This window comes from Salvelinus namaycush, chromosome 6 (assembly GCF_016432855.1).
Source record: "Salvelinus namaycush isolate Seneca chromosome 6, SaNama_1.0, whole genome shotgun sequence".
In the NCBI taxonomy this organism is placed as follows: Eukaryota; Metazoa; Chordata; class Actinopteri; order Salmoniformes; family Salmonidae; genus Salvelinus; species Salvelinus namaycush.
Window position 1 is genome coordinate 36,059,299 of NC_052312.1, and position 19,678 is coordinate 36,078,976.

General features: G+C 45.3%; 1 protein-coding gene across 1 annotated transcript; it reads left to right on the plus strand.

Moving 5' to 3' along the window:
* The first annotated feature begins 5,455 nt into the window (after positions 1 to 5,455).
* Positions 5,456 to 17,392, plus strand: LOC120049931 (mitogen-activated protein kinase 11-like). The gene is made up of 12 exons (XM_038996437.1): positions 5,456 to 5,568; positions 13,152 to 13,281; positions 13,391 to 13,449; positions 13,637 to 13,748; positions 14,284 to 14,313; positions 14,699 to 14,746; positions 14,866 to 14,980; positions 15,199 to 15,270; positions 15,735 to 15,814; positions 16,067 to 16,145; positions 16,336 to 16,509; positions 16,707 to 17,392. The coding sequence occupies exons 1-12, from the start codon at positions 5,456 to 5,458 to the stop codon at positions 16,778 to 16,780; spliced, it is 1,086 nt and encodes a 361-aa protein (XP_038852365.1). The 3' UTR covers positions 16,781 to 17,392.
* Positions 17,393 to 19,678: the final 2,286 nt, after the last annotated feature.

A 19,678-nucleotide genomic window follows, 5' to 3' on the forward strand; every position in this document is an offset into this window, starting at 1 on the left:
ACGTTCTTAGCCAAGGTAGGCCACCAGTACCTCCCGCTCAAACAGCGTACTGTCCGACCGATCCCAGGATGACCAGAGGAGGGTGACGTGTGATCCCAATAGATCAACCGGTCATGAACAGCAGACGGGACGTACAGACGCCCAGCGGGACACTGGACGGGAGCGAGCTCTGCACATAACACCTGCTCTATGTCGGTGTCCAGCTCCCACACTACCGGCGCCACCAGGCTGGAGGCGGGGAGTATGGGAGTGGGATCCATGGGCCGCTCATCTGTCATACAGCCGGGACAATGTGTCTGCCTTCGCGTTCTGGGAGCCTGGTTTGTAGGACAGGGTAAACACAAAATGGGTGAAAAACATGGCCCACCTTGCCTGGCGAGGGTTCAGTCTCCTCGCTGCCCAGATGTACTCCAGATTGCGGTGGTCAGTCCAGATGAGAAAAGGGTGTCTAGCCCCCTCAAGCCAGTGACTCCATGCCTTCAAGGCCTTGACGACAGCCAACAGCTCCCGGTCCCCCACGTCATAGTTTCGCTCCGCCGGGCTGAGCTTCTTCGAGAAGAAGGCACAGGGGCGGAGCTTCGGTGGCATACCCGAGCGCTGAGAGAGCACCGCTCCTATCCCAGCCTCGGACGTGTCCACCTCCACTATGAACGCCAAAGAGGGATCCAGATGGGCCAGCACGGGAGCCAAGGTAAACAGAGCCCTCAGGTGACCAAAAGCCCTGTACGCCTCAGCCGACCACTGCAAACGCACCGGGGCACCATTCAGCAGTGAGGTAGTTGGAGCTACTACCTGACCAAAACCTCGGATAAACCTCCGGTAGTAGTTGGCAAACCCTAAGAACCGCTGCACCTCCTTCACCATGGTGGGAGTCGGCCAATTATGCACGGCTGAAATGCGGTCACTCTCCATCTCCACCCCTGAGGTGGAAATGCGATACCTTAGGAAGGAGACGGATTGCTGGAAAAACAAGCATTTCTCATCCTTGACATACAGGTCATGCTCCAACAGGCGACCAAGCACCCTGCGCACCAGTGACACGTGCTCGGCGCGTGTAGCGGAGTATATCAGAATGTCAGCAATATACACCACTACACCCTGCCCGTGCAGGTCCCTGAAAATCTTGTCTACAAAGGCTTGGACGACTGATGGCGCATTCATCAACCCGTATGGCATGACAAGGTACTCATAGTGCCCTGAGGTGGTACTGAAAGCCGTCTTCCACTCGTCTCCCTCTTGGATACACACCAGGTTGTAAGCGCTCCTCAGATCTAGTTTGGTGAACTAGCACGCCCTGTGCATTGACTCAATCGCTGTGGCTATGAGGGGTAGCGGGTAACTATACCTCACAGTGATCTGGTTCAGACCCTGATAGTCAATACACGGGCATAGACCTCCCTTCTTCTTCTTCACAAAAAAGAAACTCGAGGAGACGGGTGAAGTGGAGCACAGAATGTACCCCTGACGCAGGGATTTGGAGACATATGTTTCCATAGCCTCCGTCTCCGTCTGTGAGAGGGGATACACGTGACTACTGGGAAGTGCAGCGTCTACCAGGAGATTTATCGCACAATCCCTCCGTCGATGGGGTGGTAATTGAGACGCCTTCTTTTTAGAGAAGGCGAGAGCCAAATCGTCATATTCAGGGGGAATGCGCATGGTGGAGACCTGGTCTGGACTTTCCACCGTAGTAGCACCAATGGAAACCCCTAAACACCTCCCCAAGCACTCCCGCGACCACCCCGTGAGAGCCCTCTGTGGCCAAGAAACAATTGGGTCATGACAAACTAACCAGGGTAGGCCTAGCACCACGGGAAACACAGGAGTGTCAATAAGAAAGAGACTAATTCTCTCCTTGTGCCCCCCTGCGTCACCATGCCCAGAGGAGCGGTGGCCTCCCTGATCAAACCTGACCCTAACGGTCGACTATCTAAGGCGTGAACGGGGAAGGGCACAGCCACAGGAACAATGGGGATCCCTAAACTATGGGCGAACGATCTGTCTATAAAAATACCAGCCGCACCTGAATCGACGAGTGCCTTATGCTGGGAATGCGGGGAAAACTCAGAAAAAGTAACATAGACAAAGATAAGGGCAACAGAGGGCTCTGGGTGAGAATGGTGCCGGCTCACCTGGGGTGAGGCCAGAGCGCCCTGCTTGCTGCCTCGATCCCCAGAGGAACCAACCCGGCACCGACCGGCAGTGTGACCTCTGCGGCCACATATGGTGCACGAGCTGGAACCCCCTCCGGTCTCCCTGCACACCACTCCTCCCAGCTCCATAGGTGTCGGAGAGGGGGTGCGGAGGGATGAAACCACCAGACCCCGATCTGAACTTCCGTGGGTAGCCAGCAGGTTGTCCAGCCGGATGGACAGGTCCACCAGCTGGTCGAACGTGGAGGTGGTGTCTCTGCAGGCAAACTCCTGACGAACGTCCTCGCGCAGACTGCAGCGGTAATAGTCGATCAGGGCCCTGTCATTCCATCCCGCGCCGGCAGCCAGGGTCCTAAACTCCAGGGCGAACTCCTGGGCACTCCTCGTCTCCTGCCTCAGATGGAAGAGGTGTTCGTTCCTCAAACTGGTCCAGAGCTGCATCTCCCTCTCTCCACACGGCGTTGGCCCACTCCAGGGCTTTCCCGGTGAGGCACGAGACGAGGGCGGATACCCTCTCACGGCCCAACGGAGCTGGGTGGACGGTGGCCAGGTATAGGTCTAGTTGTAAAAGGAACCCCCAAATAAATGGGTCAAACAAAACCCGGAAAATACCAGCATACCGTACACAAGCACAACAACAAACAATTACGGACAAGGACATGTGGGGGAACAGAGGGTTAAATACACAACATGTAATTGATGGAATTGGAACCAGGTGTGATGGAAAACAAGACAAAACCAATGGAAAATGAAAAGTGGATAGGCGATGGCTAGAAGGTTGGTGACGTCAACCGCCGAACGCCGCCCGAACAAGGAGAGGGACCAACTTCGGCGGAAGTCGTGACACTGGGGCCTTTCAGAACAGGTGTATATACACACTGAGATCATGGGACAGATCATGTGACACTTAAATTGCACACAGGTGGACTTTATTTAACTAATTATGTCCTTCTGGAGGTAATTGGTTGCACCAGATCTTATTTAGGGGCTTCATAGAAAAGGGGGTGAATACATACGCACGCACCACTTTCTCGTTCTTTATTTATTTATTTATTTGAAATATATATATTTTTTCATTTCACTTCACCAATTTTGACTATTTTGTGTATGTCCATTACTTTAAATCCAAATAAAAATCCATTTAAATTACAGGTTGTAATGCAACAAAATAGGAAAAAATGCCAAGGGGGATGAATACTTTTCCAAGGCACTGTATATATTATTATTATTTATTTATTTATTTAATTAAAAATGTGGGTCTCAAAGCAGGTGGGGCTCTGCTCTGAATGACGAGTCGCTACTGCATAGAACTGTCATGGTTTACTGCGGAATAGAGATTTACTGTCTTGATATCTCATGTCAACTCTATGCAATATATTACTTTATGCAATGCTCCAATTAAACCTCTCTAATGAATACAGTTGGCTACTCTCTGCATTGCTATGTTCTCCCTTTAACTGTTCAATAGTGGGCCTCAGAGTCTATACTCACTACAATCAGTAGTAAGTAGTAGCCTATACTGTAGCTTAATAATCTAAAACAAAATGGCAAAGCCTGGTCTTATAAGATACATTAATGTCTTCGCATACATGTCCTTTCATGCTGTATATGATGTTTCAACAGATCTCCACTAGAGGGTTCTCCCATGACAGCCTAGACACTCTGCAGACAGACACCACACTGATCTGCCAGAGAGACTACCACACTCATGGGCTGGAAGGAAACTGCATTTCAATTCATTGTATTATTACACCACTATAACTATTATTAATATTATTAATATTACTACTACTTTTACTTATTATCATCTCTATTACATTATATAATGATACTCTACTTACATATACGGGCTCATAAGCATTGTTATTTGACCTGTCATTTACTGTAATACTTTGACTGTTTCAAAATAGAGTAAAGAAAGGTAAATAAAATATTAAAATGAAAATGTAGTGTTGAACTCTTGTGTGATCACTGTAGCCTACTGTAGAAGATGGCTAGTTAGTTAGAATAACACTATTGGTATTTTGTTATGATGTATGAATTTCCTTTCATCTTTGTTCTGAATACCGAATAGACATCCATTTAACTTCGATCACTGTTGTCCCGCCCTGACCAGAGTTTGCTTTGTATGTTTTATGTTTTGGTTGGTCAGGGTGTGATCTGTGTGGGCATTCTATGTTGTTTGTCTGGTTTGTCTATTTCTGTGTTTGGCCTGATGTGGTTCTCAATCAGAGACAGGTGTTTTGCGTTGTCTCTGATTGGGAACCATATTTAGGTAGCCTGTTTTGTATGGTGGGTTATTGTCTATGTCTATGTGTAGTGTTTGTGTCAGCACTAGTTTCCATTAGCTTCACGTTCGTCGTTTATTGTTTTGTATTAGTTTGTCAAGTGTTCTTCATTTTCGTCTTCGTTAATTAAATCAAGTATGTATTCATTTCACGCTGCGCCTTGGTCCTCATCTCTTCAACGTTACGACGATCGTGACAATTGTGGAATTTCATTCTTCATAGAAAATGCATTCAGTGGTTGAACAATAGCAATTCAAAATGTCATAATCCAACTTTAAGATTTGAGAGGAGTTGTCTATTCTAAATAGACTTCATGAATATTTCAAGTACGACTAAAGGAGTCTGTCTCAACCAATCCTTCTAAAACGAATAAGGAAGTAAGAGATAGGGGGTTGAGAGCACCATGGACAGCGACAGTGAACTTGACATCTCAGAAAGCAATAGGTTACTGCAATTTGGGTGGGTCTGTGAAATTCCCACCGCTGCGCTGATGGGCTATATTAATGCAATGTGCCATAAACTCAAATCAATTGAACCACTGAGCTTTGTAAAAACATGAATTTTGGAGACCTTATTCCATTTCCATAAAAAAGGGAAATGATAGGCTATGATAGGGTAACATTTTTATTTGCAGTAGCCTATCCTAAAAGATTAATGAGAAGAATCGCAACCCTATCTCTTCCCCTCTTTCCGCTCAGCTACCCCCATGTCTGAGACATCGTTCTCAGAATCTGTTACCAGCTCTATCTCCCCTTAGGCTGGGCTGCCCCTTACAATACCCCCTTCTCAGAAATATCGAGAGAGAGAGAGAGAGAGAGAGAGAGAGAGAGAGAGAGAGAGAGAGAGAGAGAGAGAGAGAGAGAGAGAGAGAGAGAGAGAGAGAGAGAGAGAGAGAGAGAAAGAAAGAGACTGCCGGCAACTCCCCTCTGTGCACTTAGTCAGAGACAGTAACCGCGGATTGCGCAGACAGGGCTATCAGTCCAGTCCTGAGAGCTCATATTCTTTACAGTAAAAATGTCGGCCAGACCAGGCTACTATCGGCAGGAGCTGAACAAGACTGTATGGGAGGTTCCCGAGCGGTACCAGAACCTGACACCCGTGGGCTCGGGAGCCTACGGTTCGGTATGGTGAGTAGGCTATATGAAAGAGGGAGAGGCGAGGCTGCAAAGAAGTCCTTACACACCATACAATGCAGAGGGAAAACATAATTTATCCTTATGATTTGTATTATGAATATGCATTATTGGATAATATTGGAAAAACAATAGGCCTATTTATAGCGTATTCTTATTATAGCCTATTATTATTATTATCAAGGTTGTAACGTTATCAGGCAGTTATTAGGCCGATTTAAATTAAAATAGTCTAATATAATTAATGGTAATGTAGCCCAGTTAGTTGTTATGCACGAGAAAGTCAGCAATGTTATTTTCACGTTGGTTCGATGTGGATTTACTAGACTACCCTATTTGTATCAATATGATGCTGTCATATAGGCTACGTTTTCCATTTGATTGATTAATCTGTCGTTGACACTATTCCCAAATACTGGGCGTCATCACTCCAACGGCAGACTGTCTGCAGTTGTTGCCTCTCGGTGCGGAGGCTTTAAACACCTGAAGCTTCGCATGTACAGTAGCTGATGCAGTCTGCCCCATACGATTCCCATACGGAAAGGAAACAACAATGAGTTATCGGTGCATCGCTCATGCAACCACGCGCTACGGGAGATCCTCTGAATCGTGACAGTTCTCAATAGGATACATTAGTTCCATAAGGCTTTTTGGCCTACTAATAACAGCACTTCGACCGGATCTGCAGTGATCCACTGAAGGATGCATGACACATCTGTATAGTCATGGGCATGTGTAGGGGCAACCTCAGTGTTGCTGACTGCAAATATCTTGCATTTTTTTGTTTTATATGCTGTTATGGACTTTTATCTTTGATATGTGTATGTTCACTTCCGATAGTGAAGAGGGACCTAGGAAAGAAATCTCAACATTGTATTCATGTCCACCAGTCTGTTGACCTAACAACAGACTTCAATTTCACAACCTGTGTAACGGCTGTTGGAAGGAGAGGACCAAGGTGCAGCGTGGTACATGTCCAAATTTATTTAATGAACACAGAAATAACAAAAATAACAAAATAACGACCGAAACAGTTCTGGCTGGTGCAGACACACAACAGAAAACAACTACCCACAAAACACAGGTGGGATGAGGCTACCTAAGTATGGTTCTCAATCAGAGACAACGATAGACAGCTGCCTCTGATTGAGAAGCACAGGAGGGCGACTCTGGCAGCTCCGGACAGGAGGGTGACTCTGGCAGCTCCGGACAGGAGGGAGACTCTGGTAGCTCCGGACAGGAGGGAGACTGTGGCAGCTCCGGACAGGAGGGAGACTCTGGCATCTCCGGACAGGAGGGAGACACTGGCAGCTCCGGACAGGAGGGAGACACTGGCAGCTCCGGACAGGAGGGAGACACTGGCAGCTCCGGACAGGAGGGAGACTCTGGCAGCTCCGGACAGGAGGCCGTCTCTAGAGGCTTCGTGCCATGTCTCACCCCTGGAGGCTTCGTGCCATGGATCATCACTGGAGGCTTCATGCCATAACTCCTCACTGGATTGGAGAGACACACAGGAGCCCTGGCTCTGGGAGAAGGCACAGGACCCTGTGTGCCCCCCAGTTTTTTTTTGGGGGGGCTGCCTCTCGGGCTTCCTTGCCAGCCGTGTTCCCTCGTACCGCTGGTTCCCTTCTCCTGCTGCCTCCGCTCTCCTGGCTGCCTCCACCTGTTCCCATGGGAGGCGATCCCTTCCAGCCAGGATCTCCTCCCATGTGTAGGATCCCTTCCCGTCCAGAATGTCCTCCCATGTCCATTCCTCCTTTTTTCCACGCTGCTTGTCCGTTGGTGGTGGGTAGTTCTGGAACGGCTGTTGGAAGGAGAGGACCAAGGTGCAGCGTGGTACGTGTCCATATTTATTTAATGAACACAGAAATAACAAAAATAACAAAATAACGACCGAAACAGTTCTGGCTGGTGCAGACACACAAAAGAAAACAACTACCCACATAACACAGGTGGGATGAGGCTACCTAAGTATGGTTCTCAATGAGAGACAACGATAGACAGCTGCCTCTGTAACGGATGTGAAATGGCTAGCTAGTTAGCGGGTACGCGCTAGTAGCGTTTCAATCAGTTACGTCACTTGCTCTGAAACCTAGATGTAGTATTGCCCCTTGCTCTGCAAGGGCCACGGCCTTTGTGGAGCGATGGGTAACGATGCTTCGTGGGCGACCGTTGTTGATGTGTGCAGAGGGTCCCTGGTTCGCGCCCGAGGTCGGGGAGAGGGGACGGTTTAAAGTTATACTGTTACATTGATGCTGTTGACCCGGATCACTGGTTGCTGCGGAAAAGGAGGAGGTTGAAAGGGGGGTGAGTGTAACGGATGTGAAATGGCTAGCTAGTTAGCGGGTACGCGCTAGTAGCGTTTCAATCAGTTACGTCACTTGCTCTGAAACCTAGATGTAGTGTTGCCCTTTGCTCTGCAAGGGCCCTGGCTTTTGTGGAGCGATGGGTAACGACGCTTCGTGGGTGTCAGTTGTTGATGTGTGCAGAGGGTCCCTGGTTCGTGTCGGGGCGAGGGGACGGTTTAAAGTTATACTGTTACACCTCTGATTGAGAACCACACTCAGCCAAACACATAGAAATATAACATAAAACAAAAACATAGAATGCCCACCCCAACTCACACCCTGACCAAACCAAAATAGAGACATAACAAAGGTCAGGGCGTGACAACCTGATCTCCTCCCCATAAAGTAAATACAAGCTCTTTCTCTCTCTCTCACACACACACACACACATACACACACACCTGCCTAGCCCATTGAGGTGCTTCTTATAGGCTACATTTCCACATGAACGAGTTCCTATTTTCTCACAAGTGGGTTGGGCAATATTTCCTTGTTTTAATTTTGGATCACTCTTTGTCTGTTGCGGGAGAATAGACACCGTTGCCATGGCGAGGTGTCATGGTGATGTGTGCACCTCGGCTTGAGTGTCATACATGCAATCCATACTGATCCATGCATGGGAAGGGAAATTAAGTGCTTGGCGGTTTCAATATCAACGTTTACTGTAACAGCACTGGTAGATAGATTAGATTAGATTTACATTGTAGGCAGAGCTCTCTTTGTTGTTTATATGCTGGTAAAACAGCCAACCATGGCCTGTCAATCCAATGCTTTTGCATCTCCTAGGAAAGAAGGATGTGAGGATGTGATCTTCTGAGGATCAGCCCAGGAGGACAGACAACAGACATCTGTGATGCAGCAGACATGGAAGAGAAGGAAGGCACAGAAACTACATGTTAGCTCAAGCAATATCTAAGCCTTTATTGGTCAATTACTTTTAATGGAAGCTTAGCCTAGCTGATTGATGGGAAGAACTGCCGTGTTTTACTACTCCACTGAGAAATCATGGTGAAATCGGCACAGTTATGTCTGTTTGATTTGATGAAGACCTTGGAAGCTGAGTAGATAGACATGATAGCATAGCAACAATTCAAACAAAGACCGTCCCTGTGTCTGCTTCTTTTGACTAATACAATTCTCTACAGTTAAAAACAAAACTCTTTATTTACGTGGATTCACAAAACACATCTAATACACCATCAACCAAGATGCAGAGCAATGCAGTCATGTGATCTTCTACACCTACAAATTGCACCACTGCTCATAGTACCAGTCTAGCCAGCAAGGACACTCATATTCTTTCAGACAATCTCCCTCTCTCTCTCTCTCTCTCTCTGAGCCCTGCATTGTTCAGCCTGTGCTCCAGTCATTGTCACCGTCTTCTCCGTGGCAGAGCTGATTGATTAGCAGAGGGGTGGGGGTTTTGGAATCGGGAAGGTATTTTATAGGGGGTTGGGATGGGGAGAGACTTGGGGGTCCAGGGACATTACTTCTGATACAGAGGAGAATTGGAGTCATTATATTGATTCTTGGTGCTCCTCAATTTCCCTGCAAAGCCTCCTGAGATTGTTTGCCCGAGATCAATGATCTGATCAGAAAGGCTCATATAATGAATATCAGATCAAATCAAAATCAAATATGTCACATGCGCCTAATACAGATGTAGAATTTACTGAGAAATGCTTACTTTACGAGCCCTTTCCCAACAATGCAGAGTTAAAAAGTAAGAAAAATATATACAAGGAGCACCGGTACCGAGTCAATGTGCAGGGGTACGAGGTAGTTGAGGTAATACAGTATGTACATGTAGGTAGGGGTAAAGGTGACTAGGCAATCAGGATAGGTGATAAACAGAGTAGCAGCAGCGTATGTTAAGAGTGTGAAAGTGTGTCTATCCGTGAGTGTGTGTGTGTGCTGTCAATATGCATGTGTGTGTGTTTTTTTTGTGTGTGAGCGTACGCAGTGTGTGTGTGTGTTGGAGTGTCAGTATAGTATGTATGAGTGTGTGGTAGAGCCCAGTGAGTGTGCATAGAGCCAGTGCAACAGAGTCAGTGCAACAGAGTCAGTGCAACAGAGTCAGTGCAACAGAGTCAGTGCAAATAAAAAGGGATCAATGCAAATAGCAGTGGTGGAAAAGTACTCAATTGTCATACTTTGAGTAAAAGTAAAGATACCTTAATAGAAAATGACTGAAGTAAAATACTACTTGAGCAAAAGACTAAACGTATTTGGTTTTAAATATACTTCAGTATCAAAAGTAAATGTAGTTGCTAAATAATACTTAAGTATCAATATTAGATGTATAAATGATTTAAAATTCATTATATTAAGCAAACCAGATGACACTATTTTCTTTTTTTAAATTTACAGATAGCCAGGGTCACACTCCAACAGACATAATTTACAAATAAAGCATTTGTGTTTAGTGAGTCCACCAGATCAGATGCAGTAGGGATGACCAGGGATGTGTGTGAATTGGACAATTTTCTGTCCTGCTTAGCATTCAAAATGTAACAAGTACTTTTGGTGTCAGGGAAAATGTATGGAGTACATCATTTTCTTTAGGAATGTAGTGAAGTAAAAGTAAAAGTTGTCAAACATATAAATAGTAAAGTAAAGTACAGATACCCCAAAAAAACGACTTAAGTAGTACTCTAAAGTATTTTACACCATTGGCAAAAAGTCAGTGTAGCCATTTGATTAACTGTTCAGCTATCTTATGGCTTGGGGGTAGAAGCTGTTCAGCAGCCTTTGGTGCTCCGGTACCACTTGCCCTCCGGTAGAAGAGAGAACAGTCTATAACTTAGGTGGCTGGAGTCTTTGACAACTTTTAGGGCCTTCCTCCTACACCACTTGGTATAGAGGTTCTGGATGGCATGGAGCTTGGCCCCAGTGATGTACTGGGCCATACATACTACCCTCTGTAGCGCCTTATGGTTGGATACCAAGCAGCTGCCATACCAAGCGGTGATGCAGCCAGCCAAGCTGCTCTCAATGGTGTAGCCATCAGACAGAGGTATTATCGTACATGCACTAAAGCAGACTCATATCACACATTGACTGTATACCATGCAGAACATCACATAGACACATGTATTAGTTTTCCATCATTACACCAGCAGACATCAAAACTCATATCTGAATGAATATGCACATTTAAAATGCATTGGAAAGTTTGAGATTTTCACAAATGTGGTTGCTACTTCAAATAGACTTTATTCCGATAACTGGAAAGCTTTTCATAGACTGCAAAAATTCAGTCACACGTAATGACAATAGTTGTCATTCTTGAGACATCGTACCGCCACTTCCCTTCGCTTTCCCAAGTCGTATCATTTCTCATTTCCTGCTCAGCATGCAGACTGCAAACCCCTAATTCAATCTCAATGCTCAAATCTGTCTCCTGAAAGGAAGTTGGAACGTCTTGGCCAGTAATATAACTCTAAATCATTCTGACTGATGGGTTTAGAACTTGTCCATGATACAGAACATATTCTTCACAATGCAACTGGGAAACTCTTTGTTGGTGTAATGTTATGTAACAGTAATATCGCGTTGTGCAAATGTTTGTGCTTGCATCATGAATGTTTCATTTAGTCAAAAGAACCCATTTCCATGTGCCTATTTCAACTGTTGCAGCAACACTATGCAAATCATGGCTACTGTGAGTGTGTGGTATGTCAGCACATTGTGTAACCTTGGAGATGGCATATCCATATGCATTTGTTTGTAGGGGCTTGGCTGCTTAAAGTGCTATTATCATGTCACTTCGGTGCCATTTAGCCGACGCTGTTGTGCAGAGTTTGTTTACAACGTGAGAGGACAAGCGATGGCCGCCAGAGCTCTCGGATGAAAGCACACATGAAATAGAATCTCAAGTACATGGAACTGTCTATTAGTGTTAACATGCAAGCTGCTGTAGGTAGCAAGATGCTGGAGAATAAAAGCAAGCATCCTTCATTTTGAATTTTAGGTGCAAACAAGATGCTCTGGCAGATGCTTTCATGTATGCCCCATTATTTCCTTTGAATGATTGCATATGCTTAAGTCTAAAGTCAATATAGATAGCTAGATGAAGAGAGAGAGAAAGCAAAATGACTTTGCATCAGATGTTGCGCTGCCTTTGACGCCACCCTTCCCCCTCACCCACTCTTTCTGTTTTTGAAACTGGAGGTGCATTAATGTAACAGCTGATAAAACATTCTGAGATGGAAGACAGAGTCAGTTGCAGAAATCGATGCATAGCCTGCTTGTGGAGTTGTGGGCAGTGAGGTGGACAGCCATGTATGGAAGATGAGATGGCAGAGGACGTGTGTGTGTGTGTGTGTGTGTGTGTGTGTGTGTGTGTGTGTGTGTGTGTGTGTGTGTGTGTGTGTGTGTGTGTGTGTGTGTGTGTGTGTGTGTGTGAGAGAGAGAGAGAGACACAGAGGTCTGGCTTGTGTCATGGAAAGATGATGGTATGCTAGCTGCCTGTTTGGCAAACATTTAACAGGGGCATCTGGGGTAGCAGCAGGTGCTTCTGTGGCTGTGAATGAAATGAATGCACTTGGCCTTGTCTGAAGGCGATGCGGTCTGGATATGGTGTGTACATGGCCTTTTGTTGTACACATGGCAGGCCCCAGGTAAGGACATAGCGCTCCTCGCAGGCTGGTTAAAGGGTTTAGTGGTCAGGTTGATAATGACAGTGATTTACATGAATGTTGTTTTAGCTTCTTGTGGCATTGTGGCTCTGTGCTGCCTCTCCTTCCTCTTTTCTTCACACTTCCTCTTTATCATCTCCTGTACTGCTTCTTCTTTCCTTCCGTCTAGTGTCTTTCTATTTCTCAAACACTTATTCCCTGTCTGGTACTTCCTGTCCCCTCCCTCATCTCTTGTTCTCCCTCAATCTCTCTCTGACCTCCTCTACTCTTTCTACACTCCTTTGTCTCTTCATTCCTCTATAATGTTATTGCCTAGTCTCTTTTTCATTTCCCCGAACACTCCTTCTCTCTGTGCAACATCGCAATTGAGTAAGATGTTGCTCCAAATGCTGCCGAAGTAGAAATTACACTGTCAACAACGAAGACGGCAGCGCAACACCATTACACTACACAGACTAATAATGAATCTAATAATTTAATGAGCAACATGTTTAGAAGCAATGCATTTCATTTTGTAAACTGCTGTCGCTCATCTTTCTGTCCCATATCTACCCTCTCTCTCTCCCTCTCTCTCCTTTGCTCCCCACAGCTCAGCATATGACGTGCGGCTACGACAGAAGGTGGCGGTGAAGAAGCTGTCTCGGCCTTTCCAGTCCCTTATCCACAGTAGGCGCTCGTACCGCGAGCTCCGGCTACTCAAGCACATGAAACATGAGAACGTGAGTAAGGAGTGGTTGAAGTCCTCCCGTGTTTGTTAGTTGATCTAAATTGCCTTGATAATGCAAAATAGAGTTGTAACTATTTGGCATCAACCTTCTCCCTGAACAGGTGATAGGACTACTGGCTGTATTCTCCCCTGCTGCATCGCTTGAGGACTTCCATGAAGTGTGAGTGGCTACTGAATGAACACTAGGATGTCCAACATACCCCATACAGTAATTATACTGTCATGATTATTCTGATGACGACATATTGCATTTAAATAGAGCTTTTCACCAGGATTCAAGGCATGTACTGTCTAACTGAATTGGAACATCTCCACGCACTGTTCTAAAAGTCCCCTCCTCTTTCCAGCTACCTGGTAACCAACTTGATGGGGGCAGACCTGAACAACATAGTCAAATTCCAGCGTCTCTCTGATGAGCATGTGCAGTTTCTTATTTACCAGCTGCTCAGGGGCCTCAAGGTAGTTAACCCCCCAACGCATCATGTTTAGACATTTTTTTTTTTACATACTATCCCATACACTCACAGTACAAAGCAACCTTCCCTGATTATAATTGTTTTTACTCACAAAGACAACTGTTACGTATTTCAAGATGCCACAATTAAACCTCAAACACCATCATGATCCTTTTTAGACTATAAAACTACTGGCTATAATTTACTAGAATATCCCTTAACATCCTCTGAAATGGTATATATACTGTACCTTCACATTTGATTCCAAACCCAGATATACTGCTAAGTTTGAAAGCTACATTATGCCTCACTAGGCAACACAGTTAACAGGGGACTGACCAGCCAGCCTAGTAGCTAGCAAACCTAGTTACCAAGGAATGAACAAAAAATGTAGACCCTTTTAGATAGGGGACAATGTTAGAATACACTGTTGACCTCTCTCTCTCTCTCTCTCTCTCGCACTCCTTTCTTTCCTCTCTCCTCCCACTCCTCCCCCCCCACCCCGCTGCCATGTCCCTTTTCCGTCTCCCCCTGAACAGTACATCCATTCAGCAGGACTGATCCACAGAGTGAGTGGTGGCTTTCCTCTTTTCTTCTCTTCTTGCCCACTCTTTTCATTTTTCCTCGACCCCTCTTTTCATGAAGGCAGTCTTCTGGCAATTGCCTCTCCTGAGTGCTTTGTTGTCTTTAAAGGCAAATTCTGTATTTAGAATGTACTGGTATGTGTGTAAGTAGATAATATCATATTGTGTGAGTGTGTTAGAGAGAGATTGTATGCTGAGAGCTTCTTGTTGCATGTGCCTGTAGGCCTTACACGCAGCTTGTAAAACCCAGTATATGTGTCGGTCGGTCGGTCGGTCGGTCTGTCTGTACGGCTTTCTCCCTTTCTTTTCCCCTGTCATTCAGACGGTCTTTGTGTTGACCGGTCTGTCTTTTCATGTGTCTGTCTCACAGGACCTGAAACCAAGTAACGTGGCAGTGAACGAGGACTGCGAGCTAAGGGTAAGACCAGTGACCCAGCCGCCCAACTCCTCAACGGCTCAGACTATCACAACACAACCTTCCCCCACTCGGAAATGGCTATCACCATGACAACCTGTGTCTTTCTCTCTCTCCCCCAGATCCTTGACTTTGGATTGGCCAGACAGACGGATGATGAGATGACGGGGTACGTGGCAACTCGCTGGTATCGAGCGCCAGAGATCATGCTTAACTGGATGCACTACAATCAGACAGGTACAGATCCACACTCACACAACCATAAAATGATCATAAAACCAAGATCCTCAATCCACACCATATATTACCAGACACCTAATATTACAACCAAACACATACTCTATCATCGTGCAGTTCTATCCAGAAAGAAAAATGATCTAGCTATATCTGTGCCGTTATGGATAATCATAAAATCCTGTTGTTATGACGACTGAATGTTAATGCCTCTGTTACAGTGGATATCTGGTCAGTGGGATGCATCATGGGAGAGCTGCTGAAGGGGAAGGTCCTGTTTCCCGGCAACGACTGTATCCTTCACTAACACGGACATGGCTTGAAACGGAGTGCACTACACTCCCCAACCACTCTCCAGCTCTGTTACCACCAATACTGCTCTATGGACACACATCAGCTCCTCCCAGATTTGCATCACAATCCCATCTAGAGATATAGCCTTTCTGTCTGAAGGGGAGGTGTATTGAGAGCGACTGAAAGGAAAGGAAGTTCACAATGGACTGAATTGTATTGGCTGTCACTGTACAGAGTCAAAGACTGACGCAAATAGGAATGTGATTTACTGCTTTGTATGTATGTATTGGGTCCTCAAATGTTGGAGTATGCTGTCCTGGATAAAACTAACACTAGAACACTGTTCTAGCAAAGTCAAGTATGCCTACCCTCAGTCAGTTGTTCTACCTAAAGAGTTGGTCCTGCCAACCAAATTACTTTTTCACGACCATGATGGCCCTTAATTAACCCCTCCTGATCTAAGATATCGACCAGCTAAAGAGGATTATGGAGGTGGTGGGCACCCCGACCCCTGACCTTCTACAGAAGATCTCCTCTGAACATGTGAGAAGATAGAGAAATAGAGAGATTGGGAAAGTTGAATGGATCCTTAGCTATATCAATGCAAATTGCTTTAATGACACTGAAGATCCCCTGACATCCATTGATAGGTGTAATTGATTGACTAATTTGATGATCGATTATTCAATATTTTGCTTGTAGCATGATTGATTTCTCAATTGATGGATCAATTGGCCCTGCAATGTACTGTACACATTGTCACGTGTGTTGTTGTACATTGCTTCCTATTCATAGGCTCAGAAATATATCCAGTCTCTACCCTTCATGCCCCAGCAGGACTTAGAGAAGATATTCAGAGGAGCCAACCCAATGGGTGAGACTGAGTCATACCCGATAACTGAATATGCCTGAGGCTAATTTTAACCCAAGGCTATAGTCACCCAAGGCTATGGATTACATAATGCAGCTTTGTTAGTATTTTTCACTTTGCGCCTGCATCTTAATCTCAGTCTCCATCTTTCTCTCTGCATCTCCATTCTTCTCTCTCCCTCCCTCTCCCTCAGCTGTGGATCTACTGAAGCGCATGCTGGTTCTGGACTGTGACGGGCGTATCTCTGCCAGTGAGGCTCTCTCCCACCCTTATTTCTCCCAGTACCACGACCCGGACGACGAACCAGAGGCCCTGCCCTACGACCAGACGCTGGAGAGCAAGGACCGCACGCTAGAGGAGTGGAAAGGTGAGCGAGTGAGCGAGAGAGATGGAGGGTGGCTGGAGTGGAGAAGGTTAAGAGGGATTCTCTTTTTTAAAGATTCAACAGTTATTTTCTGCTATGTTCTTGACCAGAACTAAACGTTCTCTCTTCCTCCTCACCTTTTGTTCATCCCTCTTTCTTCACCTCATCTTCTTTCTCTCTCTCTCCATCCCCCTATGTAGAGCTGGTGTTCGAGGAGATGAATGGAATCAAAGCGCCTGTCAGCGAGACGAGCAGTCTGCAGGTGGAACAGTGAAAGACAAACCCTGCCTCCTTCTGCTCGGTCTGTCCCGTCAGCTGAGGAAGGACCGCCGTCTTGTCTCCGTCTGTCTGCCGGCGTTGGGGAGGCGGGAGGATCCGAGAGAAAAAGAGACGGCGGGCCAATGAGAGACAACGCTGTGTCCCCTAGAGGCATGACACCCCTCCCCTTGCTCACTGTGACTGGCTATTTGACTGCCTGTCATGAGTTTTGTAAAAGGGGAGCAGGGAGAGGGGAGGTCTGGTTGAACTGATAGGGATGAGAATACGCACATTACGACGATTACAGGGAGCATGTTTTGATAGGTATATGTTTACAGTCTGTTGAAGAGAGGTAGGAGAGAGAGACAGAGAGAGAAAGTAGCACTAGGGTTTTCAAACCTACCTAAGGGTCCAACTGATAAATAGGCACTGGCTACAGGTCACTGGAAATCTTTGTCATAAAGATGTCAGTTTAAGTCTGCTTATAACACCTGTTATGTCATGGTAATGACAGTTTAATGACAGAGGGTTCTAGTGAATTGTTGTCAAGAATTTTCCACGCATTTCGCTGTCTCAGGCGCCGCTCCAGAATCTCCCGTAAGTGTTCAGTTGGGTTTAGATCTGGTGACTGAGATGGCCATGGCATATGGTTTACATCGTTTTCATGCACATCAAACCATTCAGTAACCATTCGTCCCCCTGTCGATGGGGGCATTGTCATCCTATGGGGGCATAGCCATGGTGGCCAAAATAATGTCCAGCCCAGAATTTTTATACATGACCCTAAACATGTTGGGATGTTAATTAATTAACTCAGAAACCACACCTGTGTGGAAGCACCTGCTTTCAATAAGATTTGTATCTCTTATTAACTCAAGAGTTTCCATTATTTTGGCAGTTACCTGTATGTAGGCTATGCATTTGTTGCTGGTATCACCCATTTCAGATTCCACTAGGCTCTAGTCCAACAGGTTTTACTAGTCCCTGGTTCTGTTGAGAAACCCAAACCTATAGCTGAAGTTTACATCTGAACATTCAGCAGATACCATTACCCACAGTGACTCCCAGATGCATTACAATAGGTCTGAATGTTGTAGTTTCAGAGGTCTAATATTCAGCAGGTTTTAAAGGGGCGTACTGAGGTGAACGAATTACAGGGGAGTAAAATAATTCAATTTTCCTGGAATTGCAACATATACTACCCCAAGAACTACAACAACAATCATATACACAATGCCTCAATTACAGTAGAGATAATCCGAAATACTCTTTCTCGGTTGATGTTTGACTATTTACGGTCCTGTATGTGTCATGTACAAGTGTTGATATTGGAAACTTGTTGGATTTAAATAGAACTGCAAAAAAGATGAATGTATACAAAACTGTATGTTTAAAAAAACAAGTGTCTTTTCATTCTATGGTGGCATGAATTTGAACTGTAAAATTTCTGCAGTATGCATTTCCAATCAATAACCGAATGTCAACTCTGTGTGATAATGCCATGACAACTCATGACAGTTGATGTCAACCAACTCAACTCTATTACAACAGTTATTACACCATTATGCAGCATGAACATGTAAACATTTGGTTACACATATTCAGAATTATTCAAATCGATCTATTCCCTGTCTTAACGTCATGAATGCGTGCATCAATCCAGTCTTGTTTTCTCCCAAAAATGATTACATCTGTTGTGGTATGGATAAATTCCTTTACGTTTCCAAGTATCACGCAGCAGTCTATCAGCCGGTATGCAGCACTATGTCAGTGGTGAGAATCTGTCATGGGCATAGCATGTTGTGGCATTATGAAAGACCACTTTACTCCAGAGTTACAGCCTACTCATTCCTCCTCCACATGGCCAAAGTTCCATCAATACTCCCAGCCCACACACACAGTAGCTTTCCAGTGCTTTATGGGTTCCAAGTCTGAGTATACATGGCCTTTTGTGTGTGTGTCAATTTGCCTTCAAGGTCCATTCTTGCATGTTTCCAACAAACATGTCTGCAGGCATCGAACTATGTCATAATCTCTCAGCCACAGAACAGAGACAGTATTATGAGAGACCACCCTTCTGATCATCATGACGACGCATGTATCCTCTTCTTCCTCTTGTCATCAATAAAAGCTCAATTCATCACCAGTTATCTTGTCATAGACTTATATAATAATTGTGTGTGTATGTGTGTGTGTGTGGCCTACATGTACATTTTTACTTCTGAGCCTGCATAAAAACAGCATCAACACTATCATCAAAGCAGAAAGGAAGTGTAACCAAGGGAGGCCAGGAAAACACTAAAATAACTTTCATCCCTATTTTTAGGCTAGGTTAGCTCTCTTTGCTATCTCATGGCAACAGACAGCATTTTGGCAACATTCCTTGTGACTTAATTGTAAGACAATAAGGAGCCAGGGCGGCAGGTAGCCTAGCTGTTAAGAGTGTTGCTGGTTCGAATCCCTGAGTCGACTAGGTGAAAAATATGCCAATGTGCAATGGAGCAAGGCTCTTAACCTTAATCTGGATGAAGAGCATCTGCTAAATTACTAAAATGTCAAAATGAGTCTGGACAAAGACACACCCAATAATAGCACAGGGCGACTCTAGTGTTTACCTTTTTTCCGACAAAAGCCAGAGAGGTCATGCCACCAGGCGATGGTGTTTTCACCAACGATACCATTGTGGTATAAAAAACGAGTGAGACCAGTCACTGGTTACGGTTCTTTAGTCGTGTCACTGGAGACCACTGTCGGACAACAGAACGCATTGCGCATTTGCCGAGTGATAGAGAGTGTGTAGGTGGTGGCGGCTACATGAGAGCAAGTGAACGAAGTGTCTCATGCACAACAACGGGTCATTATCCCTGAATTAAGAGTTAGCTGGGGATACATTGACCCCCATATCGAATTGGAT